General features: G+C 38.1%; 2 protein-coding genes and 1 long non-coding RNA gene across 8 annotated transcripts; 2 read left to right on the top strand and 1 right to left on the bottom strand.

Annotated features, from left to right (window-relative positions):
• The first annotated feature begins 47 nt into the window (after positions 1-47).
• LOC109063793 (GTPase IMAP family member 8-like) lies at positions 48-7,022 on the top strand. Its single transcript, XM_042722656.1, has 5 exons — positions 48-488; positions 1,130-1,822; positions 2,099-2,806; positions 3,534-4,229; positions 4,596-7,022. Exons 1-5 carry the CDS (start codon positions 458-460, stop codon positions 5,432-5,434), a joined length of 2,967 nt encoding a protein of 988 aa, XP_042578590.1. The 5' UTR covers positions 48-457; the 3' UTR covers positions 5,435-7,022.
• LOC109059478 (clathrin coat assembly protein AP180-like) lies at positions 6,845-25,712 on the top strand. Of its 6 annotated transcripts, none has more exons than XM_042722677.1 (23): positions 6,847-7,697; positions 10,908-11,050; positions 11,441-11,517; positions 11,983-12,084; positions 12,388-12,481; positions 12,741-12,852; positions 12,969-13,075; positions 13,161-13,202; positions 14,140-14,201; positions 14,437-14,442; positions 14,547-14,559; positions 14,639-14,757; positions 14,856-14,932; positions 15,969-15,983; positions 16,304-16,468; positions 17,470-17,568; positions 19,734-19,796; positions 22,173-22,259; positions 22,780-22,804; positions 22,915-22,981; positions 24,059-24,142; positions 24,245-24,344; positions 24,791-25,712. In XM_042722677.1, the coding sequence occupies exons 1-22, from the start codon at positions 7,568-7,570 to the stop codon at positions 24,329-24,331; spliced, it is 1,776 nt and encodes a 591-aa protein (XP_042578611.1). In that variant the 5' UTR covers positions 6,847-7,567; the 3' UTR covers positions 24,332-24,344; positions 24,791-25,712. The 6 variants fall into 6 exon arrangements, with proteins under 6 accessions (XP_042578617.1, XP_042578611.1, XP_042578614.1 ...); XM_042722680.1 differs by having other exon boundaries at positions 11,441-11,515; positions 11,981-12,084; positions 22,206-22,259; XM_042722681.1 differs by having other exon boundaries at positions 6,848-7,697; positions 11,441-11,515; positions 11,981-12,084; positions 22,206-22,259; positions 22,915-22,951.
• LOC122137135 lies at positions 21,537-24,797 on the bottom strand. Its single transcript, XR_006154632.1, has 3 exons — positions 24,037-24,797; positions 23,792-23,844; positions 21,537-23,097 (listed from the first exon to the last, which is right to left on the bottom strand). It is a non-coding gene; the product is annotated as an uncharacterized LOC122137135 (long non-coding RNA).
• Positions 25,713-26,346: the final 634 nt, after the last annotated feature.

The raw sequence follows: 26,346 nt of genomic DNA on the forward strand, positions 1-26,346 counted from the left end.
CCCTTCTGTCTGTGATCAGTCTCTGTTGGCAAACTCTGAAACAATCTCAAACGATGACAAAAATGTAACGATGTCAACAAAATGAAAACACAGTTTGATTAGTTAATTCATGTTGATATCCTGCAAGTAATAATAATAAATGCAATAGTGACGTTACAATATATCTCATATTTCCTTTTCAACAGCCTTTTAAATATTAAAGGGGAATAGAAAAATGGGTTCTGAATAAACACAAACTAAGCAAAACTTCAAAAGTATATGGCTTTGTTGTGTATGAGGGAGTGGCATTATGGTGCGTCACAGGTTTATCACAGTATAAACTTTGGACCCATGGAATAGGTTGACATTACACATTCCAAAACACACCTAACGATGATTCACTCAGTCTTGTCTATTTCCACTGGAAACATAACCAAGATAATGCTCCTATGCATAAAATAAACCTGCATGACCCATTATGGCCTTAAAACTAACTTCTCAGAATCAAAGTAAGTTATTTTATTTCTTTACATTTGTTCTGACGCATATCCTTAAAGATAAAAGCTATAATGTTAACTATAATTAATGGTTGTTGTTGAGGGAAAAAGAGAGAGGTAATAAGGATGAGTTTGTTGAAAAATTAAACATTACAGAGTTTGGAAAAAGGTATATTATTTCATTTCCTTTTATTTATTTTGATGGATGTTCAAAGACAATAGCTAGGGTGAATTCAGGTAAACTGGGACACATTTTGTCATTGAGATGACTGGAAAAAAAATTCAATTATCACGAATTAACCTAATGTTCATATAATTAATGGTTCCAGGACGGAGAATTAAACTTTACTGACTTTTCTCATTTCCCTTAGGCTACATTTTCTCACACTAAAGTGCACTGTGTAACTTTTTTAGCAGTGATTCAGAAGTGTGAGTTACAGCTGTAGGCCATATTTGGGTCTGTATAATCTTTGCACATACAGATGTGTAATTTTAGGTTATATTTTAACTATGTCTCACAGTCTTGTGCTTTTATTGAATTATTAATCCGCTACTGCTTGAGAAAAAGAGAAACACTGCATATGTATTTTGAAAGATGCCATTAGTCTTCTGATGTGAAATATTAAAAATTGCACACTTTTTTTTTAATCAAGGGAATGTGAAGCATCTGTTCGAGTTGCGGATCATCCTTCTTGGAGGTCGAAATTCTGGAAAGAACATAGTGGGAAATGCTATCTTAAACCAAGAGGAGTTTGTCCTCCATGAAAGAACCACATGCCTGAGAAGAAAAGCTGAGGTACAAGGGAGAAGTGTGATAGTGGTGGATACACCAGGTTGGTGGTGTGACTTCTCAGCACAAGACACACCAGAGCTGGTCAGGAGGGAAATCAGACACAGCGTCTCCATGTGCCACCCAGGGCCTCACATCTTTCTCCTTGTGGTGAAAACAGACTCTGTGTTCATAGAAAAGAGGAGGAGAGCCGTAGAAGAGCATCTTGAGCTCCTCATTGGGGCAGTTTGGAGTCACACTATTGTGCTGTTCACAAAGGGCAAAAATGCAGGAAATAAATCATTTGAGGATCATGTTCAGGCATCAGGTAAACCCCTCCAGTGGCTCCTGGAAAAGTGTAGTGGCAGGTTTCATGTTTTTGATACCCCGGAAACATGTAGTGCCACCCAAGTAATGGAACTGATGGGGAAAATTGACAAAATGTTGGCAGAAAATGAAAGATGCCATTTTGAAATGGATGTAAAGACTTTACAGGAGATAGAGGACAGGAAGAGGGAAGTGGAGCTTAAGGCTCATCAGAGACTGATGAATATACAGAAACAGAGATCTCTGAAGGGTGAGTTTTAAAATAAGGTATTACACTCTTTTCTGGCAATTATTGAAGAACCTTTCCATTCCACAATAGGTTCTTTATAGTGAAAAAAGGTTCTTAAGACTTTTAAAATGCTTTTAAGAAAAAAAGTGGTTGATTAAGAAGTGTTCAGGTAATGGTTTTTTGGGGAACCAAAAACTGTAAACACTCTCTTTTGGAACCTACATTTTCAAAAGTGTAATATTTTATTGTATGCATTTTATTGTAAAACTCAATCATTCTATGTTTTCCTCCCCTCAGTGCACTCATCTCATCAACAAAATATAAGACTCATCTTGCTTGGAGCAAAGGGCTCAGGGAAGAGCTCAACAGGAAACAGCATTCTAGCCGCAGGAAGTGACCTAAGCTTTACACCAAACAAGCGGACCACACAATGCATGAAAGAAACATTCACAGTGGCAGGAAGACAGGTAACAGTTGTAGACACACCTGGCTGGTGGATGAACTACTTTACCCAGGATTCTTCAGCTTTTGACAAAGAGGAAATAGTCAAGAGTGTGTACTTGTTTCCACCTGGTCCTCACGCTTTCCTTTTGGTGGTACGGGTGGACAGGACATTCACAGAGATCTACAGGAGAGCCATTGAGGAGCACATAGAGCTCATTAGTAAGGAAGTTTGGGATCACTCTATAGTGCTGTTCAGCTTTGGGGACTGGCTTGGGGACACAACCATAGAGCAGTACATTGAAAGCGAAGGTAAGGCCCTCCAGAGGCTCGTGGAGAGATGTGGAAACCGCTACCATGTGCTAAACAACAAGCGCCTTGGGAATAAGTTCCAGATCACAGAGCTACTAGAGAAGATAGAAGAGATGACAGCAGGAAGCCACTTTAAAACAGATGAGAGTCTTTTTAAAGAGATGAAGAGAAAACAGCAAATAGAGGAAGACAGTGCAAAGATCCGCCGTGAAAATGTGCTGAGACGAAAACAAAGCTTGAGAGCTTTTAAGAGTAAGTCAAGAAACGTCCAGCATCATCTTATAAATTATACTGTGATACAAAATTTGATTCTGAATCAACCCTCATCTCATTTCAAACCTTAAGACTTTCATTCATCTTTGAAACAAATTAAGATATTTTTAATGAAACCTGGGAGGTTTCTGTCCTTTCACTGAAAGTCTATGCAACCAAAATTTTGAAGATCCAAAAAGATCATAAAGGCATTGTGAAACAAATCCATGTGATTAAATAAAGTCTAAATTAAACTTGTTCATTATAATGTTCATATCTTGGACTTAAATTAATTGGATTAAATTGCTCTATTTGTATGGACTAGGCTAGTGCCCAAACTTCCTGGAGATCTACCTTCCTGCAAAGTTCAACTCCAACCCTGATCAAACACAGCTTAACCAGCTAATTAAGATCTTCAGGAGCACTTGATAATTACATGCAGGTCTCCTGAAGCAGGGTTGAGCTGAACTCTGCAGGTAGGTAGATCTCCAGGAACAGGGTTGGGCACCACTGGATTAGGCTCATGACACTTTTTTGGATCTTGTAAGTTTTGGTCACATGGACTTTCAATAGAGGGACAGAAACCACTCCAATTTCATATAAAAAATGTACACATTTATTGAAGATAAACCAAAATCTTGCTAGTTTGGAATGCCATGTGGTTGAGTAAATGTTGACAGAATTTTCATGAACAATTCCTTTAAGAGTTTTTTTCTTTCTCTTACAGATAAAGTACAGTTGCCATCAGTTGTAAGAGTATTTCTCCTGGGTGGTAGACACTCTGGTAAGACATCTTCTGCAAATTGCATTTTGGGTAATGATGGACAAGAGGCTGACAACCAAAACCTCATGAGAGGTACTGTTATACTCAATGAGACAAGAGTTGAGGTTATGGACACACCAGGCTGGACAACTGAGTGTCCATATATTGCAGAGTTCAGAAGGCAACTTCTCCATGACTGGGTTTCAGGTTCAGCCAGTGGCATAGGCATCCTCCTGCTGGTTGTCAATGCCAGTTCGTCATTTACACTAAGGAACCTGAAAGCAGCTGAGGACCATCTGCGTGCTCTGGGAGGGAAAGCGTGGAGCAGCACTGTTGTGTTGTTCACACATGGAGACTGGCTCGGTGATGTCAGTGTGGAACAGTATATCGAAAGTGAAGGAGATGCACTTCAGACGCTGGTGGAGAAATGTGGAAATAGATATCAGGTTTTCAACAATAAGATCAAAGACAATGGCACTCAGGTCACAGAACTGATGCAGAAGATAGAGGAGATGGTGCTGGAACAAATATTAAATAACACAAAAAATCGAGGGAATATTCAACGACCTTTGGTAAATGACGAATTCAAGTTTGGTGGGAAGGTACAGATTGGGGAAATGCAAAAGACACCTCTTAGAAGCACTACAAACATCCATCATGGTGAGTTGTTATATTTTCACCATAAGTTCTCCACCATGCAGTTTATATCTCAAAATTTGTACTTTATTATCTTTTTCTCACAATTCAGATTCTTAAATACACTCAGACAACACTACCTCAAGCTTCTGAAGGAAATGTAAAGTCAACAATTCACAGTCAAACGTTCACATTTCATAATAAATCATCTAAATTAAAAAAAATTTTTCTCTCCTCAATTCATGTCTGTACAATTACAAGTTTTTCCAGAAGATTTTATATCACTGGTTGGTATTGATACTGGATGTTTAAAGTTTCTATTACTCTTTTAGTAACAGGTGATACTGACATTCGAGGACAGCATCAAATTATAAAAAATTACTCTTTTAGTAACAGGTGATACTGACATTCGAGGACAGCATCAAATTATTGAAATCTCTGAACATTTGCTCCCATCTACATCCAGTGATCCAAAAATTACCACCACAGACTCCAGTCTTTCACCAACTGAAAACCAAGCAGTGGCCTGCAGGAGTATCAAATTATCAAATAGGACCTCATTACCCAGAAACATTCATCAAAGACTAGTAGTGGTGCTCAACACCTCTGAATGGTTTCACCCAAATGAACCATGGATAGGTGTGAGTAGGACAGATGGGCCTGAAACAGGTTCTCTTGCTGCATTCCATGTTTCAACAACTGAACAGCCAATGAATGTGCAGCAATTATACAGGAATGAATCACAGGGGGAAAGTTTTTGGGGGCCATCCCTTCCATATTACCACAGGAATACACCTTACACATCTCAAACTGCAAAAGAAAGAGCCTTTATGGATTTTATCCAATCAGAGAACATGCAGAACCTAATTGACCAATGGGGTGACAGTAACATTGAGGAGCTGGAGGCATTTATAGATTCTTACTTTGAGATGGTGTGGCAGGAGGCTATGAATGAGCCTAAATGCACCAGCATGACTCCAATCAACTCTGAAGGCATCACTGAGAACGATCAGGGACATCTGGCCTCAATTGACAGGAAACTGTCAAAGCTTGACATCCTGGAGGGAGTGCAAAGAGACTTGCAGGAGCTGAAGCAAACAATCAAGCACTGTAGTAGAATATTTCAGGAACTGAAGGACAGTAGTAAAGAGACACACGACCCCAGCCGAACCTCTGAAGCAACTGCGTCAGCAGAAAGTGAGGAAACGGGTCAATCAGATGAAAAGTGAATGCCACTTTTCAGTACTGAAATGGCAAAAATAGAAAATGTATTTGTCAAGTTGGGCCATGACTATAACTTTACTGTTTAAAGTGTAACAAGATGTGCATTTTTCTCTATGAAAGAAAAAGAATGCAAAATAAAATGTAAACAAATATGAGTAAATCCTTTCATTCTAAATATTTTAATACATCTGGTATCCCACAATTCGTGATCTGGAATGCTCTTGAACAGCATGCAGACACTGTCAAAATACCTGATGACAGCAACTAAATGTTTTATATAAATCTAGAAGAAGACCATAACATTTATGCTTTAAATCTTGTGTTTTGGCTTTTGATGTAAGGCTTTACTTAAATGACATAATATCACATCATTAAAAGCATGTATTACAAAAGTCACAAAGTTATATATTACAAAGTCACAAAGAGTGTACATAATGTCTCACCTGTGCCTGCAGACTCTGTTTATAATCATAGGGACCGCCTCCGGCCTTTCTGTAAAGAATTATAAAACCTCTGTATATTTCATGAGTTGGCCTCATTTTTAATGTTTTATTTTATATTTAATATTTTAATCTTTATAAACTTTATTCTTATTTGTGTATTTGAATGGGTCTATTTTATTTTTGTTTTAATTCTGTTCAGTTTATTTTTATTTTTTTTATTAATTGCTGTATCATTTTGGTTCCTTCTTGTCTGTAAAGCATTTTGAATTGCATTAACTTGTTTAGAACAGTGCTTTATAAATAAAATTGACTTTCTTGCTTGCTCTGTCACCTGCATTAACTCCATTTTTCCACAATGCATGATGCATTTCCTCTGGGCCGTCAGACACATGAATAATAGTGTGAGAAAAATATCTGAACAATCTGAAGAAGGTAAAGATTAGTGCATTCACTGGTAGAATTTACAAACATTGTTTCGCTGGTAAATAGGTATACAAGACAAACTTTATAAGGGCTAAACTGTTTGTTGTGGCAATTTAAAAGTAAAATAAATAAATAAATAAAAATCTCTTTAAGCAAATAAAATCAATAGTTTTGAATTGCCTCTACCTAGTGGTCGAATGATGAAGCTGCTGTTTTCACATTCAGTCTCTAGATGTTTATAGTTTGACATGCAGTGGATAATGCTATTGCATATAAGCACCGCAAGGATAAATATAGCATAGCTTGTACGTAGCCTATTCACAGAGCACATAAAAAAGCAACAAAGGTCCAATAATGTAATAGAATTCTGAGACAAACTTAAAAATCATCTACACATTACACGATCATTTGACTGCCGTCTATTATTCACCCAATATCACTGAAAGCTCGTGACAGAAAATCTACCTCTGCAGACAGATGAACCGTGAACGCGCACAGACCCCTTAAAGACGCGTGACAGCATGACGCCGCTTCCCTTTAAGAGCCCGGTATGCGTCACCTGACCAGGTCCACCGACCACCGTCGAGGCAAGACCGTAACCTGCATTACCATAAATTAATCAACTAAAATAGCCAAGATCTACACGATATAGCACTGAGACGTGAAAACATACTTGTCTTCAAAATCCTGCCCTTGAGACGACTGGAAAGAGACACGTCACGCGGATCATCATCCGACTGGACGCGAAGGACACACGGGCTGCGACCGAATATTACCGAGGCTCCGGGATCCCGAACAGCTTTATAGTAGAGGATTTATCAACGGAGCGTTTCTACAACTCGCTTTTAGGTGTTTATTTAGTTAATTACGCTCTGTCATTTTGGTTAGATGGGGTTTTTAATACATATGATAATCAAAGGTGACGGTTTAATGTATTAATTTGATTATTTATTTCCCGCGAGAGCCAGGAAGCAACTCGTCGTAGGGCGTTACGTAATATAGGCATTATCCAGGGTGCTGAAACCAACGCATGCTAGACGCCTACAAGGGAATTTTTTTAAGAATTCAATTGCGAACATATATTTTGTGCTATTAAATACGCAAATTCATTCGCTCCGGTTGGAAACCGAGACGAGGAATTGACATTGTCAGTTTCTAGAGAGCCACCTTGGATTCCGTCTCTTTTTTTTGTCGGCGAATATCATATGCATTTCGGCTGTCCTTCCCCCTGAAGTTGATTCTTGAGGTGGTTGTCGACGCTACCGGGAGAAAATGTCGGGACAGACTCTGACGGATCGCATCGCCGCGGCGCAGTACCAGCTCACCGGATCCGAAGTGGCTCGTGCCGTTTGCAAAGCCACCACGCACGAGGTGATGGCGCCCAAGAAGAAGCACCTGGAATGTAAGTGAGACATTTTGCACGCACCCTCGTTCCTAAGACCTGGCGCTGTCCAGTTCAGCACCAACGATCAATGCGTACTATAATGAAGCTGTGTTTACCGTGCAATGAGCACAGCGCTCTGCATTATGCATGGTTTGCACTCAGCGAGGTTGTTTGCTACTAGTTGCAATTCTTTAAATGGAAAACCTGCCTTTTTTAGGGTGCATTTTATATACGGAGCTTAGTGTGTGAAGCTGATTGAAGGCAAATTGACAGCACAGAACATACCACGGAGTGTCTTTATGTGGGTGGCTTGTCTCGAGCTGAGAAGACAGAAGGAAATCAACTGCATTTAGACAGGACAGAGAGGCTACAAAGCATCTTCATGTCGGCCTCGAGCTCTGTGTCGTGCAGGAGAAGGCCTTCTGAATTATAAATTGATCAGCCAAAGCATGCATGTATTATTTACAAAGCCAAAGGTGAGGACACTGGTATGCAAGCAGAGGAATCAAAAGCCTTGTGTGTTTGTGAATATTAGCAATCCATTCATCAGGGAATCATACATGATGCTTAAGATGTTCCCTGATATCTCAGCAAACTTTAGGCTCTTCTGAAATCCATTCGGTCTTTGCACAGTTTAGCACCTGTGGAAAGATGCATTGTTCTTTGCACAGAAACAAAATAATTTTATTTCAGTAGTGTCAGGTGTCTATGACAAGGAAATATGTTTGATGAGTATTTGTCTTCCTACTTCAGTCATTTGTTTGTTGAATTGGAAGGCATGAGGGGTGTTGGTGAGGTTGTCATGGAAACTGTAGTAGATTATTGGGGAAGGGGGGGAGTGAATGACATCATGATGACATGCTATCAGTTTGCACAAGAGGGTCTTCAATCTAAAACAGACAGGCTGCATTTGCTTTAAAGTAAAAAGACTGAATTTAAAAGAATAGTTCACCCAAAAATTAAAATTGGTTCAACATGGACTCACCCAAGATGAGTTTATTTCTTTATCAGAACAGATTTGGAGAAACATTATATTACTTGCTCACTAAGGGATCCTCTGCAGTGAATGGGTGCTGTGAGAATGTAAATCCAAACAGCTGATAAAAACGTAATAATCCACAAGTTATCCACACCACTCCAGTACATCAGTTAACATCTTATGACGTGAAAAAACGCATGTTTGTAAGAAATAAATCCACTATTAAGGCGTTTTAACCTCAAACCATTGCTTTTGGCTAAAATTAAAGTTCTCTATCCATAATATTGCTTTCTTCGGTGAACAGGTTGTCTTGTATGAATCAGGAGAGAAGTAAGCACAGATCAAGCACCGTTTATAAATGAAAACAGTCAAAAACTAAATTCTAAAATTCTAAATTCTAAACAAATATGTCAGTGGATTTTGATGTGAGAGGACAAAAGGGGATGGAGTTTTTCACTAGAGGAATTGTTGTTAAGGATTATGGACTCATATTTTGGCCAGAAGTGACGTTTTAGAGTTAAAATGCCTTGATAGTTTTTGTTTCTTACAAATATGCAGATTTTCACTTCACAAAATGTTAATTAATGGGCATTTTGCATTTTAATTGATGCAGGTTGTTTGGCTTTTCTACGGAGCCCCGCACATGACATGCAAGAAAAAATAAATAAATTGTGCGCACGATTTACTAATTCATTCCCTCAATGTACTAAAACGTGCACACGATTTAGCCTACTATTTTTTCCTGCATGCCATGTGCGGGGCTCTGTACTTTTCTGCCAGTGTTGTTGTAAACATTAATTATTAACAGTAAAATGTGCTCTTTAGAGTTTATTTAAATATGAATGCAATATTGTCTTTTTAGATGCATTTTCTGTATTATATTTGGCATGACTGATAAGTATGATGTTGCATGATTGCATCATATACAGTAGAAATGACACCCAAGCAGCCATTTAGTCATGTGCTCACATTAATGTGGCCTAGCAGATGACTGTGTGTGTGCGTGTGTGTGTGTGTTTGCAATGTGTCTGTATTTACACTGCCTGTAATCCGGTCACATGAAGCACGGCCTCTTGTGCAATTCCATAATCCCAGTGAGCTGCGCCTGCTCACACTCTCATAACTGATATATGTACAGGGACTGCTGTGCCATACTTCAATATATTGTGACATTACATAGCAACATATTCCACTGGTGCTGACACACTGCATCTCAGTGTGTGTTTTAATCTGAACTATTCTAGGCTTCTTAACTCCACTGCAGTGTGATCTCTAGCAGCCATGACTAACATATTGGCACCCTAAGCACAATGTTATATGCTCAGTTGTGAAGCCTATCAAGAAGATTTCAGGGTCGTGCTGCGCTCCAAATCAAAATAAAAAATAAATAAATACATAAATTATATATATATATATATATATATATATATATATATATATATATATATAGATTACAGAAAATGAATCCTGTTTTAAGACTATTAAGATTTATGTGCATTGTTTTCATGACAATTAAACATATTTCCACAAAAATTCCCAATGCAGATTTCAGTTTAAAAAAATATATATAATAATAACAGTATTGAGAATCTGATGATAATCGCCATTGAGAATAATGGCTTCATTGCTTTATGCTCCAAAAAAAAAAAAGAAAAAAAAAAAAATGTGAGTCTTAAAATGTGAAATGAGTAAAATGTAGCCTGGACATGTTTTTATGTGTTTATCCATTTTTCGGTTCTGTTTCTTTGGTCCCATTTGATTGGAAACTGATATTGTGTCAGAAAGAAGTTAATTTTACAGTTGTATCTTGCGTGTAGTTGATTTCTGGAAGGGACTTTATTTAGACCTGTCAAGTGTGATAACCTTCACACTCCATATACAGTATGTTTCTAAATGTTAAATTTACACTGAATCTGGAAAACTAGATTTTCATGACACATTTGATTTCCTTTGATTTTGTTCAAAAAGCAAATATTGAATGACCTCAATCTCTCTGACTAGAACATTTCTTTCATTTTTTCCCTCATGCATTTCACTGCATGCAGTATGTTGTTACATGCAAGAAAAATGCACAGTAATATTGTTGTTTATCTCGGTGGGGCTGTTTCTTGCTTCCATAATGCAATTGCTGATATGAATTTTCCCCTTGAGAATCTGTCTTCTGGTTCAATAATCATAAAGCTCCTTCATCTACATTTCGGTGCATAGTGCTGTAGTGGTTAATGTGTGTTTTGTGTGTGTGTGTGCAGATCTGATCTCAGCCACCAACGAGACAAACGTGAACATCCCCCAGATGGCTGACACACTATTCGAAAGAGCCACTAATGCCAGCTGGGTGGTCGTGTTCAAAGCTCTAACCACGACCCACCACATCTGCATCTACGGCAATGAGGTGAGGCGCTACTTGCTGATTAATCTTCTCCTTTAAGTCAAACTGCTAATATTAAAACTCACAGAAACTGGGGAAATCGTGGCCTAATGTTTAGAGAGTTTAACTCCTAACCCTAAGGTTGTGGGTTCGAGTCCCAGGGTAATAATACCACTAATAAGCCCCCCATCAACAAACCGAACCCCCAACTGCTCCCCGGGCGCCGCAGCATAAAAAACAACCCACCACTCCAACAATTTTTTCACGTCACGTTTTTTGACAACACTGCCGTGTGTGTGCACTTTGGATGGGTTAAATGCAGTGCATGAATTCTGAGTATGGGTCACCATACTTGGCTGTATGTCACGTCACTTTCACTTTCACTAAAATGCTGTCCTTTTTAAATCCCTGCAGAGATTCATCCAGTATTTGGCCTCAAGGACTTCCCTGTTCAATCTCAGCAACTTTATTGACAAAACAGGCTCCCATGGTGAGTTTACTCACACTCATGACATACAAAAATTAATGAAGACACATAAACTTCACTTAAATTTGATTTAAAATAGCTCACCCAAAAATTTAAATTTGATGAAAATGTATTTACTCACCCTCAGGCCATCCAAGATGTAAATGAGTTTGTTTCTTTATGGGAACAGACATGGAGAATTTTAACATTACATCACTGAATCAACAATGGATCCTCTGCAGTGAATGGGTGCCATCAGAATGAAAGTCCAAACAGCTGATAAAACACCCATTCACTACAGATTTATTGGTGACATTTCTCCAAATCTGTCCTGATGAAGAAACAACCTTATCTACATCGTGGATGGCCTGAGGGTGAGTTTTTTTGGGTGAGCTGTTCCTTTAATTATTAACATGTTTAGCCTGTCTATACAAGTAAATGGTTTTAACTTGAAGGCTGCTTAGTGCTGTTTTTCCTTTTCTGTCTACGGCTATGACATGTCTACATTCATCAGACGATATGCACGGTACTTAAATGAGAAGGCATATGCTTACCGTGCGATGGCCTTCGACTTCACTCGAGTTAAGAAGGGGTAGGTCGATGGATTCTGGGAAAAGAAGGACACATTGGCAACATTTATACACTAGTTACTCCAAGTAATTAAATATTATGTCAGAGTGCATTTTAAATAGCATGTTGCTGTTTGCCTGAAGGTTAGAAACACTTCAGAATTTACTCCCAGAGCTGTTACGCTTACAGAACAAAAAGGGAATGTCATCTCTAAGTTAGAGAGAATGAAAGGATGGTTTCTCAGTATTCACAAACTAACTAACTAAGCAATCAGTCTTATGTAGTGTGTGTGTGTGTGTGTGTGTGTGTGTGTGTGTGTGCACAGAGCTGACGGAGTGATGAGGACTATGGCTCCTGACAAGCTTTTGAAGGCCATGCCTGCCCTTCAGACTCAAGTGGACACATTGCTGGAGTTTGACGTGAGTTATGACATCTCCCACGTCTGAGACAGAAGTTGAACGTCTGAGATTGAGCCGTCTAGGTTTAGGCTTAATGAATGTGGTTTCACCACTGATTTTGTTCTTTCACCAGTTTGTTGACTTGATTGTATTTATTTCAATGTGCTTTATCATTAATTGGTCAGGAACAGAAGGTCCAACTCTATTTTATTGTTCACATTACTGTTATAAATACTCCCTTTTGTCTTGTTCCCTGTCCTTCCACCATCTTTTTTCTCAGGTTCATCCTAAAGACTTGAATAATGGCATCATAAATGCAGCATTCCTGCTTCTCTTTAAGGATCTGATAAAACTCTTCGCCTCCTACAATGACGGCATCATCAATTTATTAGGTATGTGATAACTTATTTGTGATCTCAACTACATTACATCTTTATATTTTAATATATTTTAATGTTTTAAACATCTATTTTGTCCCCTGAAAATGGGTCTATTTTTAATTATACAGAGAGATATTTCAAAATGAAGAAGTCTGAGTGCAAGGATTCTCTGGACATTTATAAGAAATTTCTCACTCGGGTGACCAAAATTGCAGAGTTCATGAAAATTGCTGAGGTAAGGCCAGAAGCAGAGATCTTTTCAAGTCAAGTATTTGGATAGAATGTCAATTCACTGTATTTTTATTGTGTTTCTGTTGCAGCAAGTAGGAGTGGATAAGAATGACATCCCTGACATCTCTTATGTAAGTCAGCCACTTGAAACAAACATTTGTTCGTTCATGCTGGTATGTCACTAGCTCTTAATTAATATGAGAATCAGGTCAGGTATTGATTTCTTGATGTCAATGGCTTCTAAAACATTATAGCATGGGAAGACTCTAACGACCTTTTAAAATAATTAAGTAAAGCTGGTGTGAGTTTCAAAGAGCTTTTCATCCATCCTAACCAAGAGTCATTATCAAAACGCCTTCCCGTGGGGATTCCCAGTGTTTGCACCCCCGCGTAGTTGCAGACCTGGCAGATTCAGACAATGAAGACTGTCCCTTTAAAGACTGCCGCAACGAAGAGCCGGTAACCATGGCGACTGATATGGGACACAATATGCATCAGTGTATTGCTTTTACCTGCTTGTACAGAAGCCCTTCCTGACTGGGCCAGTCACAAAACATTAGTTTTTAACATATGGTGTTACTGGAAGCTTCAAAGCAATAATAAGAACTCTTCTGTTGGGCTGCTTTATAGTTGAAATCAAAGAATTTTGCAAAATTAACATTGTTATTTTCCTGCTTTAAGCTGCACTGAAACAATCTGTATTGTATGAAGTGACGCTATGCAAGTGACTTTTTGACTTGAATTTCTCTCTAAGACCGAAAGGTCACATCATAGTTAGCCTTTTGTTCAGAAGCTGAGAAAAGCAATGCACTGAAGTCCAGTTCTGTCCCACAGTTTGTGCTTTGAGCTGATTTTGCATTGCTGTGAGGAGTGCTTTGGGTAAAGATTTTCACTGGGTTTTGATGTGGTGTTTTTATTGTTTGAATTTGCTGTGGAGATATCAAAATCAAAAATGCCCTGATGCCATGATTTTTGTACTGTCTTCACACTGCTTTCCTTTTCTCATCATATGCGTGTGTGTGTGTGTGTGTGTGTGTGTGTGTGTGTGTTTTATTCTGCTGTCCTCAGGCTCCCAGCAGTATTCTGGAGTCTCTAGAGGCACATATGAACAGTCTAGAGGGCAAGAAAGGGTACGAGATCCCTGAACTCATTCTAAATCACTTTAAATGTCAGAGGGGAAGTAACTCTGCACTTGTAAATCAAATGTTGCATGCTAAATTTGATAGAGAAACTTGAGAAAGGCACATAACCATGGCTTGTCTCTGCAGTTATTATACTGTAAGTCTCTTTGAATAATAAATAGAAAGCCAATAAATAATAATACTAATTTATGTTCTTTTCCTCCTCCTACAATGGTTTGTTCAGGGAAGGGTGAGTATGTTTTAAGTAATCTCAGGCATTTTCATCAGTTATATTGTTTTTAAATAAAATGATCTGTTCACTTTTATCTCATTGTCTCTGCTTGTGTCCTTCAGGTCACCCACAAAAGTAAGTGGGAATTTTTATGGTTTTATTTTTGATAGATATCACACACATGCTCAATATTTTGCTCTGTGTTATGTTTTAGGGATCACCCACCAATAACGTTTCTCCAACCTCCACTCCTGCCAAATCAGCCGCTGCCGTCCCCACTTTGGAGCCGCCGCGTGCTGAGGCCACGCCTGCTGCCGCCGAAACTGCCACCGAGTGAGTGACTTCACTTCCTGTCTGATTAAATGCTAGTCAGAACAACAGATAATATCTGAATGTGCAGCTTTAATAAGTGTTTGTCTGTCTCACCGTAGTTCTCTGCTGGATCTGGACCCACTGTCTTCCTCCGGACCGTCTACAGGAGCATCAGCTGCTCCCACATCTTGGGGAGGTACAATCCAAACACTTACACACTTTGCAGCTCAAACCAGTGTTGTTATTGTTATCTAAAGATATAACTATTAAACGTTTTAGTTAATTAAGCTGAAAAAATAAAATACAAACATTCAGAAAACTTAAACTAAATGTATATGCATAAAATTGCTTTGACATATTAAAATAACAAAATGACAACTAAAACTGAAACGAAACCAAAACTGAAAGAAACATCAATTAAAAATATTTAGAAATATTTTTAACAAACAAACACTAATAAAAATGACAAAAATGACTACAAGTTAAATTAAAATTAAATTTGAATTAAATAAAATGAAAATAAATAAAAATAAACAAATAAAAACACATTTAAAATATTACTAAAAACTAGAGTAATATATAAATAATACTAAAATAGCATTGGCCCAAATCTGTGAATTTCAAGGCCAAATCCAACACAACCCCCCCCAAAAAATGTTTTGAGTAAACTCAGATACATGGCTTTGCTGTGATCTGACTCAAAGATGTTGGAGTATATGTGCCAGCATGCTCAAATTGGGTTACTTTAATATGAAACCATAAAATATTTATAATAATAATTTATCTTATGAACATGAAACAGCATTCACAACCTATTTCACTTACATAATGTGACATATTTTAAAGTGAAACGGGTCATCCAGCAAGAAAAAACTGACTAGATTTATCTATCGGACTGATTAAATAATAAAAGTAGTATCAATGACATCAGGCATAAAGAAAACTGCATTAGAATTAGGTAAAAATTATGATTACATTTGCAATAATATGCACCAGTGAATTATTCAGTTTTGTAAAAGTATATTAGATCTCTTTTAATTTCACATTGATCCATTACAAAACCAAACTTGCCACAAACCCAAAGTAATGTGAAAAACTGATCTCGGTAGCAGACCTTTAACTCACAAACTTCCTAGATTAAAGCATCCGTTTTATATTCCTCATTACAAACTCTTAATGACCTAATTTGAAATATCTTTTTCTTTCTCTGTCATGGGGTGCAATCACATCAGATCTGCTGGGCTCAGGTAAGCGCTGTTGACCTTTCATTTTATGTTGAATAAGTGTTTTCGTCTAATTTGATGTGTTAAATGTCTCATTCACTTTATTAAACATTTAAAAAAAAATGTATAGTTCATCTGGAGAATTGAAATTAGAGTATGACAGAGTATGACAAACCTAGTCTCCAAAAGCCCATTTAACATCTCTGTGACAATCCCTCAGTCTTTGCTCAGTAGAATCTCTTTCTCTCTCTCTTTTGCTCTTACCCTCTTCATTGGTTCCTTTCCTGGTTATCTGTTGATTTTCGGTGTGTTTATATTGGTCCGCTGGGGGCGTGGCTATGCAGAAATAGGCTCCCTTACTACAGAGACTCTCCTTCCTGACCCAACCCCTGCAGTAGACTCCTACACCTCAGCCACGCCCACCACCACAGCCGCTGAGGCAGCCGTTTCTTTGGCTCCTCCTCCTTCCGCTGCCGGTGCTTCCTCCGGCTCAGCAGATCTCCTTGGAGGTCAGTAGTGAGGTTTCTTCCTTACGAAGAGTGGTCTGGGGGAAAAGGCTGTGCCACATTTTGAAACAGAGGAAGAAAATCAAAGATTAGATCAAAATCACAGTTTGTGCATCATTTGTGAAGTCTGTGGTCATCATTGCTCCTCCATTTGTGTCCGTAGTAGAAATCTAGAGCTTCTCATTTCCCTTTCTACTTCTTCCATGCTACACTTATGCAGTTTGCATTTGACATTCATTTGCCATTATTTGTGTATTAAAATTACACTGAATGGATTTGTATCATTTGATTGTTCTTATGTGTACATTTGCAGACTACACAGTAAGATTAATCAGGTTTTCATTAGTTTTAAATTCAGCAACTACAAATAGGTTTAAAGTCAAATTGAAATTTGACCCATTTTATTTTATGTTTCTAGAGTAAAATGGGTATTTTTCATATATCTTTATTACTATTATTATCAAAAGTTTGCAAGACATAAGCTGTGTACCAATTCAAGGGCTACATCCTTAGACGGACCACTAATATGTTTACCTTGGTCCATTTATGTACATAATAAAAGTGTAAACTGCCTTTAAAATCGCATCTTGGTAAGGTCCACATTTGAGCCATTTTAAATTGTCACATTTACATATACTTATTTAAGTGTAGCTCTCTTTTAAAAAATAATCTTTTCATCAATAGTACGAAAAGAATCTTGGGATAGTCTGTGCCGCGAAGGATCCATCGTGGCCTGGGAAATGAAGGGCGGATTTCCAAGGCCACATTTATATAAGCCTACGAAATGGCATGCAGCCTTTGAAGGATGTAGCCCATGAATTGGGATACAGCTTTAGTTTTAAATATTTTAAATGTCAAACATCTTTTCATTCGAACTCTGCATGGCACTGAATCTTTTGTTTCTCTCTCTTTCTCTACACTATCTACTATTTCCACTTCTCCCTTTCCTCTTTTTCTTTGGCTATTATACACCATCCCTTTGGCCCTGATGTGTGCTACTCCAGATGTGTTTGCGGCCCCTGTGGCTGAAACAGCTGCTGCTGCAGAAGGTGGGGCCGCAGCAACCAACCCCACCCCTGCTGCCGATGGCACCGCGCCAACCGGTGGGTGACAACAGTTCACGTGCATATATGTGTATGTGAGAATGTCAGCACATGACGGGTGAGAGAGCGCGTGCTTGCTTCTGAATGTTTCATTTACCGGTCTGAAGAACCTCACAGAGCCTCTTATGCAGGCTCTGCTCCTAATGAAGCCTCCTCTGGTCAGTGTTGAGTTTTCTGGATTGGCATCGGTGTTGCCACGGAGATTGCAATCTGTGTTGCTAGGGCGATAGTCTTTGAACACTGAAGTTCTGTTCTCCAGGAGCCACAAGCAGATGTCGACTTGTTAAATGTGCAACAAAATTCTTTTTCATTCTTCCTACTCTGAAATTTCATCCTTGGGACAACTTTATAAGTCTTTCAGAGCCTGGAAGATGTTTTTAAACACTCATCCTCTTCTCCCGTTAGATCCCTTCACTCCAGCGGCTGGTACTGCTGATAACTCCCATCAGTCGGACCTGTTCTCCATGCAGCCAGTAGATGACAGTAACTCTCTCTTTAGCTCAGTGGCACCCAACATGGTCCAGGCGTCTGTCGCCACAACCACCAGCACTGTAGCCCCCGCTGCTTCCCCAGCCCTGACGATAGACCTGTTTGCTGGTAAACCTCCTTAGCCCAGAGATTTGGCAAGACCCGTTATTAAAATCTGGACTGGAAATCTTTTCCTTTCCTGTTGTTTTTCAGCAAGTGCTTTTAAGGGAAGATCCACCCAAGAATGACAATTATGTCATGATTTCCTACCCGTCCTCATGTTGTTTCAAACTAGTATGACTTTCCTTGTATGACTCTGTGGAATGTAAAAGAAGATACTCTGAAAAATGTTGGCAACCAAAGTTTTGGTACCCACTGACTTCCATAATATGCAGAAAAAATGGAAGTCAGTGGGAACCGGAGCTGTTTGCTTATCAGCACTCTTCAGAATATCTTACTTTTTATGTTCCGCAGGAGACAGAAATGCATGCAGGAACAACATGATGCTGTTAATGATGACGAGCTTTCATTTTTTGGTGTACTGTCCCTTAAAAGGGAACAGTTAAAACTATTTGAATAAAAATTTTGCAATTTAAGGAAGTTATTTATTCCAGTGTAAAGCATAAATTCACATTTCCATGTGATTAGCCATGGCACTGGAACTTTCATAAGGTATCTTTAAGTTTGGTTTATCTGGTCTTTTGGTATTCTATATTTTCATTTGTTTGGTTTGTGTTGTGTATTAATATTATTTGTGTTTATAAATGTTGTCTTGCTTTTAGGTTTTTTTGATCCCATGCCAGACTCATCTGTTCCCAAAACAGACCCAAACCCCAGTCTAGACCTGTTTTCAGCAGGTACACGCTACAGAAAATCCATCCACTCATTCCCTGCCTCGCTTGTGCTTTGTTTGTTTTTTTCTCTATTCTGTCCTTGACTGCTCACGGTGAGCCAAATATGCTTCTCTCCCGGGGCAGCCGAAGGAACTGTCCGTCCGAATAACTGATTTCTCTCAGTCCCTTAGGCCTTCATTCATTTCTTAATCATTCCAAATCTTTCCATCTATGTTTCTTTTGAAACATCTCCAAGACCCATTAGTTACATTATCCCCACTTATAAACGTTTCTATTTTTGCTTTTTCCCTTGGGCTTTATCTCACAAACCTGTCTTCATCTAAGAAGTAAACAGGCTCTGGTTTTGACCTAAAACTAATGCGTTTACGGGTCCTGGTTTACATAGTTGCATAGTTGCTCTTCAAATAATGGATGTTAAACAAGCAGGACTTTAGGTGTCAACTAAACCCATTCCTGTGCTCCAGATGTGTTTCGTCCTCCTGCCGCTGCTCTATCGGCCCCCATGAGCTGGCCAGACAGCGGAGCAAATCTGGACCTGTTTGGGGGTTGGTAACTAGTGTGCATGCTGGAGGTTTGATTAGCATGTCTTGACCAGATGGTTGCTGTGGATTCTATTAAAAGCTGATGGTTGATGGACCAGGAGATTTCCTGAGCAGACAAAAGGCTTTAATGAGGTGTATGTGTGTGCTGTTGTGTGAGTTTGTTTCCATTTCTGGCTTGTATTTATGTGTTATAACTCTCTCTCTCTCTCTCTCTCTTTCTCTCTCTCTGGGGTTATTTCTCAGAGTAATGGCTTTGGCTCACGTTAAACTTTTTTACCCTCATGCTGCGTGGATGGATCAGAATCTGCGAGCACTGGAGAGGCCAAACCAGCCGCAGCAGCAGCCGGAGGAGATCTGATGTCAGGTACATCACCTGCAGCCCTCGTAACTTCTTTCCTTTTTCTTCATGTCATTTTCATTGCACTCTCAGAACAAAAGGTACATCTTTGTGCCTCTAATTGGGTACCTCAAAGGTACATGTTAGATTGTTAGTACCTTTTGAAAGGTTTGGTACCTTTTTCTGAGAGTGTGCAGCCAAATTTTTGTCTGGTGTTCAAAACAGTCATGGTTACAATCATCATAGTCCATAACATGAAAACTGTAGCACTGTTACATACCCTTAGGAAAGACAAATCACAAATGAGATGTCAGTAGTTTCTCACTGAAAGCTGTGAGATTAGATGGAGAACAAATGGAGACTTGTGCTTGAAGTCAGAAAGGAACAGAAATTGTTAAAGATCTTATTGTTATAGAGCTTATCTTATTTGTAACAGGTTGTTAGTGTGTGTGTTTTGTTAAAAAATGTTTTGAACTAATCAGAAAGTCATAACTAGACAGTGTTTTCTGTGGTGATGTCCAATCATATAGTCTGCTTAAGCTCCACCCCTGCAAGATCACATTCATCTGACACACTCACATCTCAACATCCAATCAACAACCGATGAACAGAACCACGTCCCCGCCCATTGCAGCCTGATGAACATAACATTATGGAAGAAAATATCTGTCACTCTGACTTAATCTTCTTATCCTGGTTTTGTTAAAAAAAACCACAATAAAACAACAAAACACAACAACCTCTACTAAACAATCCAACAAACTAATGATAATAAACATTTTCCAACAAAAAAACAAAAAATAATATTTTTTCCTTTTTAGAAACATTTTTTTCTGGGTATATGTCACTTTTACAATCGCAGAGACATGTTTGATGTTCAGTGATTGTGTGCGTGTGCCATATTGAGTCTAGACATGTTACATCTCAGTTGTGTGATGATATTGTTGTGTTGAGATGAGATCAGTTTTGTTTCCATCTGTTTCTCTCATGCCTGGCGTTTACATTCATCTCTGCTCTACATGGACTGAGAAAGTCTTCTTCCCAATGCCTTGCTGCTTAATTCTGCTCTCTTTTCTCTCATTCACTCTCACTCTTTTGTGCTCATCTGATCTGTTTCTACCGCTTCTTCATCCTGATCATGTTCTTCTTCCATTTCTCCTTCCAATGTTTCAATTTCCTCTATTTATCTTTTTTTTTTTTCATTTTCGCTCTCTTTCCCTTCATCTGGCTCTTGGGTCATTGCTTGCTTCCTCCTGTGCTACTGGTGAGTCCTGATGCTCCTACATCAGCTGCAATCCCACAGTGCACTGCTGCATTGCAGAATAGGGCTTTAGTGAATTCAACTGAAAGACTGCTAGCCAAGTTATGCAGATTACAAGATGGGTGGATGAATGAATGGATGTTTGGATGCTTTACAAAGATCTCTAGAGTGAAATTCTGTGCAACAACATGTAGAAACTAATAGTAGAAAAGTACATTATGCGAATTTTGTTGTCTTTAGACTTATTTGACAGCATATGCATAAGCAGTAGCTCGCATTCATTTCTGTGCCCAGGGGCTTTAGGGGCTCCAAAGTTGTGTGTTAATAATTAATAGATGTAAATTAGTTTGGGTGTAAAATGTGATCCTCCTCTTCTCACAGGCCATTATTTAAAGAAATACTCAGTGTTGTTTTAGTATTATTGTGTACTAATATAGTTTTTAATTAATATTTTGAATTAGCTTTTTTATTTACATATTTTTATTAGAATTTTATTTTTTGTAATTTGTAATGTGCTTTTGTCATTTTTATTATTCTTTTGTATAATATTTACATTTATTATATATTTTTGTATATTTTATATTAAATGTTACTATTTAGGTTTAATTTTATTTCAGTTTTAGTTTTAATTTCCAGCTATTTGGCAAGGCAAAGTTTAGTTTAACTTTTTCATCTAATATTTATATTTTTTTTAGCTTTATTGCAGTTAACAAAAACATTTTAATAGTTAACCTTAAAAACCCAGTGTAGTAACCCAGAAATCATGTTATTTTCAGTATTTAGCTGCAGATGGTGTCAATATAAAAGCACAAAGCAAGTCTTTTGGTAGTAGTATGTTCTGCTTTCCGTGCTGTGTGAAACAAGTCTTATATGTAAATGATGATATTAATGTTAAATGTTATGTTGAAATAAATGTTTAATGTTTCATGGCTTTGTGTGACTGTAGTTGATGATAGCGCTCAGCTCTTTCTTACTGCTCTCATCTTTTAGATTTTTCTTGTACTGGTTGCCATAGAGATATGCACTGTGTAACGGTTGTTAGTGTTCAGTTAAGCTCCCTTTTTTTTTTTTTTTTTTTTTTTTTTTTACTGTTACTCAAAATCAAGCTCACTGTTTCTCTTACTCTTCACTCCCCCTTAAAGCTTTTGATGGATTCGGTGATGTGCTCATGCCAGCTATGGCTCCACAGGGAGGAGATCTGGACTCAGCTATGGCCAACATGGCCAGCAGTACGTTCCCATCCACTTTTTACTTTGTGTACTCCAAAATCATACAGTCTTAACATTAAAGTTTCCTTATTGGCATCAATGGTTCCATGAAGAACCTTTAAAAGGTTCTTTATAGCAGAAAAAAACTCTTTAAATTATTAAAATGATCTTCACACTAAGAAAAATAATGGTTCTCTTAAAAACTGTTAACAGAAAGGTTTTTTGAGATACACCTTTTAGAACCTTTATTTTAAAGAGTATAACCAAATAGAATGAAGTTACAACACTTTGACATTTTAGGGTTCTTTACTGGAATCAGTGGTTCCATGAAGAAGCTTTAACATCCATGAAATCTTTCAATTCCACAAAATGTTCTTTATAGTGGAAAAGGTTCTATAGATTATTAAAGTATTTTTCACACTAAGAAAAAATGGTTCTTTCCAGAACTGTTGACTAAAAGGTTCTTTGGGGAATAAAAAATTGTTCTTCATGACATCACAGCAAAATGTAAATTTATATATTTCTGTGTCTGTGCTTGCAGATTTGGCAGTGGGGAACCAGAAACCGTAAGCTACAGTAACTTCCTTCACTCTATTTCACCATATTTTCTTGCCCTCTTCAAATAAATATTTTTGTACCTGTTCCTTTTCTATTTCTATCTTTCTTTACCTCTCAGGGGTGAAGCAGCTGGAGGGGCAAACTGGCAAGCGCAGGTACCCACCCCTAGCTGGGGCGTTGCCATGGTAAATGTTGTGTTGTTCTGTAGATGTGAAGCATGGGGGTGGAGTCGCATGGCTTTGAGCAGCATGACGTAGAGCCAATCACAAGCTTCCTCTTCTCCCTGCCTCTCTCTGGGCTCCTATCAGTTGAATGAACAGGACAAAAGAGGCAGAACTTTCTAATATATGAAACTTAGAGTTGAAATAATGAAAAATTAGACAATGACATACTTTAAAAGGATATTTCAAACTTTGAATTCATAAAAATCTATAATCTTACTTTCACTTGCATTTGTGTGCACTGTGAACAAAGCCTCAAGTCAAGTCAAATTTACTTGAATATCACTTATCAAAATGCATATTGCGTCAAAACTACAGAGCCCCACACATTAAATGTGGGGGGAAAAACACTGTTTCCATTTTAATTACTTCAAATGAGAGAATGAATTAGTGAAACATGGCCATGATTTACTAAAAGGAGAGAACAAATTCATAAACTGATGAAACTAATTCTTAATATGTGGCCACAATAAATATATTTTTGTCTGCACATTTGCTATATATTTTGTTTGCTATATACTATATATGCACATAAAATTGGACGTATCCAAGTTTATATAAAGAGATAATATAATATATTTATTAATATAAATGTAAATGTATATAAAGAGAGAGAGCTGTTACAAATACAGTTTAAGATTCAGATTTATTCTTGCTTTAGAGCTTCAGACCTGTTTGGTTTGACAGCCGCTTCCTTCTCTATTTCTTTTCTTTTTATACTGCTAAACAAATATGCATGCACATGCCTCATAAAACATTAAAACTCACACTTACCTCAGACTGGTAACCACCATCCCGGGTGTGTGTGCAGGTTCCCTCCTGTGTGTCTGTGTGTCATAGAGTCATTTTGTTCAGGTGTTGTCCTGTCCCCCCCCCCCCCCCCCCCCCCCCATTCCTACCACTTGCTTAGACTTCCCCTCTCGGGGTCTGTCCTGTCATGGGATCCCCGTCACCATTTGGCATGGTAAGAGTGTGTGTTTATGTGTATGTGCGTGTGTGCAGGCGTATGTATCTCTTACTGTGTCTCTGTGTGACTCACAGACTGGTGCAGGAACTGCTCCCATGATGCCTGGCTCACCGATGATGAGGCCACAGTTTCCCGCACCAGGAGCCCCTGGACAACCGGTATTTTAGACATACATGCAGTTGAATTTACTGATATAGTCATTTAGACAAGAATGCTTAGCGTGTAAATACACATACACATACTTTATTATTGCTCCTCAGATGTCACCAGGAATGGCCCAGAGTCCCAGGAAGCCTCCCCCTCCTAAAGACCCTCTCGCTGACCTCAGTATCAAAGACTTCATGTAGATGAGCAGCTGGTGTAAGTTTCACTACAGCTAGAGCAGATGTGCAATTTGATGACAGGACACACGAGACACAAGCTGAATTTTTTTCATCTGATGCATCTATTTTGTAATATTAAGAATATAGTTGAAAATAGCCTGCTTGTAGAAACAAAGCATTTACATGAGGCTGTAACCACCAGGGGGAGACAGTACAATAAGTATTTAATCAATATTCAATATCTATACAGTCAGTCAAGATTTGCGACTTCTCATACACACCGCACAAACACACACACACACATATATATGTACTGTAAAAAATATGTTTTTCAGAAAAAGAAATCCTATTTCAGTCTTTGTCTTTCTACTTAAAAATTTAAATGTGTTACTTACCATTTCTTTCTAATAAGCTGTGCAATGTACTAGCGTGTTTTTTTCCAGTGTATAATACTAAAATGTCTTTCTTTTTTCTCTATTGCAGTTGTCACACTTATTGTGCAGCCCTGATGAATCAGACGTGTGTATTCTCTCTTCCGTTCATCACATTCAGGGACTCCAGTCCCTTCTTTTCTCTCTCTTTCCCTTCCCAGTCCGTTTTTGTAGCACAAACCGTGAATGTGAATAAGTACATGTGTGTACGTGTGTTTGTATTTCAGTGTTCTCAGTTACTTCAGATCTATATATATATATAAAAAAAAGTACTATGAAACACGAGAATGGCGGATGCATTCTTGAATGTGCGTCTGGAGGTCTCTTAATGATAGATGTGCATTCATTTTTCCTGGCTCGCTTTCTGTGGGAAATCAAATCAAAAGTGTGACGTTTTCTGTGGAAAATGTTTTTTTGCTGTGGTGAATATCACTGGGCCGGTCTGTGTCATCATCAGTCCAGTATTAGTCATCTTTTGACCAGGGAAGAACTTCTGTGGGAACAATATCAACATATTATGAGTTTGTTTTTATCAATGCCCTGATTTTATTCTTTTTCGTATCTATCGATTGTGAGTTACATGCAACATGTGACTATTTGATGAAAATACATATGCATTTTAAAATATTTTAAAAGACAGATTGTTTTGAATATCCTTAGTCTTTATTTTGAGATAAAAAGGCTGAATATATTTTAGTTATGTCAGAAGTTTACTTTGCATACTACATGTCTAGTTAGTAATCCCATTTGTACAAATGTCTCTGTACATCACAAGGCACTGAGCTGACTGAGTCCTGCTAGTATGTACAATATAATAGCGCAGCATGTAATTCCTCTGTTGTGTAAAGGGGATGTCAGTGAGCCAGAACAGATTCTGAATCAGCAGCAAGTTCACCTACATCTTAATCAACATATCAGAAATAGTTCAACCAAAAATTACAATTTGCTTAAAATGTACTCACCCTCAGATCATCCAAGATGTAGATGAGTTTGAGGAGTCCTCATCAGAACATATTTTGAGTAATGTAGCATTACATCACTTGCTCACCTCACCATTGGCTCCTCTGCAGTGAATGGGTGCCGTCCAAACAGCTGATAAAAACATCACAATAATCCACACCTCTCCAGCCCATCAGTTAACATGAAAAAAATCTGCGTGTTTGTAAGGACCAAATCCATCAAGACTGTTTTAACTTCAAAATGTTGCTTTTGGCTAAAATAGTCTTCCATCTATAAAATTCTCCAGTGAAAGTCGTCTCATCTGAATCAGGAGAGAAATATGCACATATGAAACACTGTTTAAAACAGACAGAAACAGTTCTAAACAAATATGTTGGTGTGTTTTAATAACAGGAGATGGACCTTTTCACTGGAGGAAGCGTTATTATGGATTATGGACTATTTTGGCTTTAAGCGATGGTTTAAAGTTAAAACGCTTTAATCATGTTTTTTTTTTCTTATGAACATGCAGCTTTTCATTTCACAAGAAAAAAATCATGTACTGGAGTGGTGTGGATTACTGTGATGTTTTTATCAGCTGTTTGGACTCTCATTCTGACGGCACCCATTCACTGCAGAGGATCCATTGGTGAGCAAGTGATGGAATGC

This window comes from Cyprinus carpio, chromosome B4, assembly GCF_018340385.1.
Source record: "Cyprinus carpio isolate SPL01 chromosome B4, ASM1834038v1, whole genome shotgun sequence".
In the NCBI taxonomy this organism is placed as follows: domain Eukaryota; kingdom Metazoa; phylum Chordata; class Actinopteri; order Cypriniformes; family Cyprinidae; genus Cyprinus; species Cyprinus carpio.

Coding starts and splice junctions, on each gene's coding strand:
- LOC109063793 (XM_042722656.1), top strand. CDS start 458: ATGGCCTTAAAACTAACTTCTCAGAATCAAA. Junction 1,823..2,098: donor GAAACAGAGATCTCTGAAGG/GTGAGTTTTAAA, acceptor TCCTCCCCTCAG/TGCACTCATCTCATCAACAA. Junction 4,230..4,595: donor CACTACAAACATCCATCATG/GTGAGTTGTTAT, acceptor TTACTCTTTTAG/TAACAGGTGATACTGACATT.
- LOC109059478 (XM_042722677.1), top strand. CDS start 7,568: ATGTCGGGACAGACTCTGACGGATCGCATCGCCGCGGCGCAGTACCAG. Junction 12,085..12,387: donor TTCACTCGAGTTAAGAAGGG/GTAGGTCGATGG, acceptor GTGTGTGCACAG/AGCTGACGGAGTGATGAGGA. Junction 17,569..19,733: donor CGATGGCACCGCGCCAACCG/GTGGGTGACAAC, acceptor TGGATGGATCAG/AATCTGCGAGCACTGGAGAG.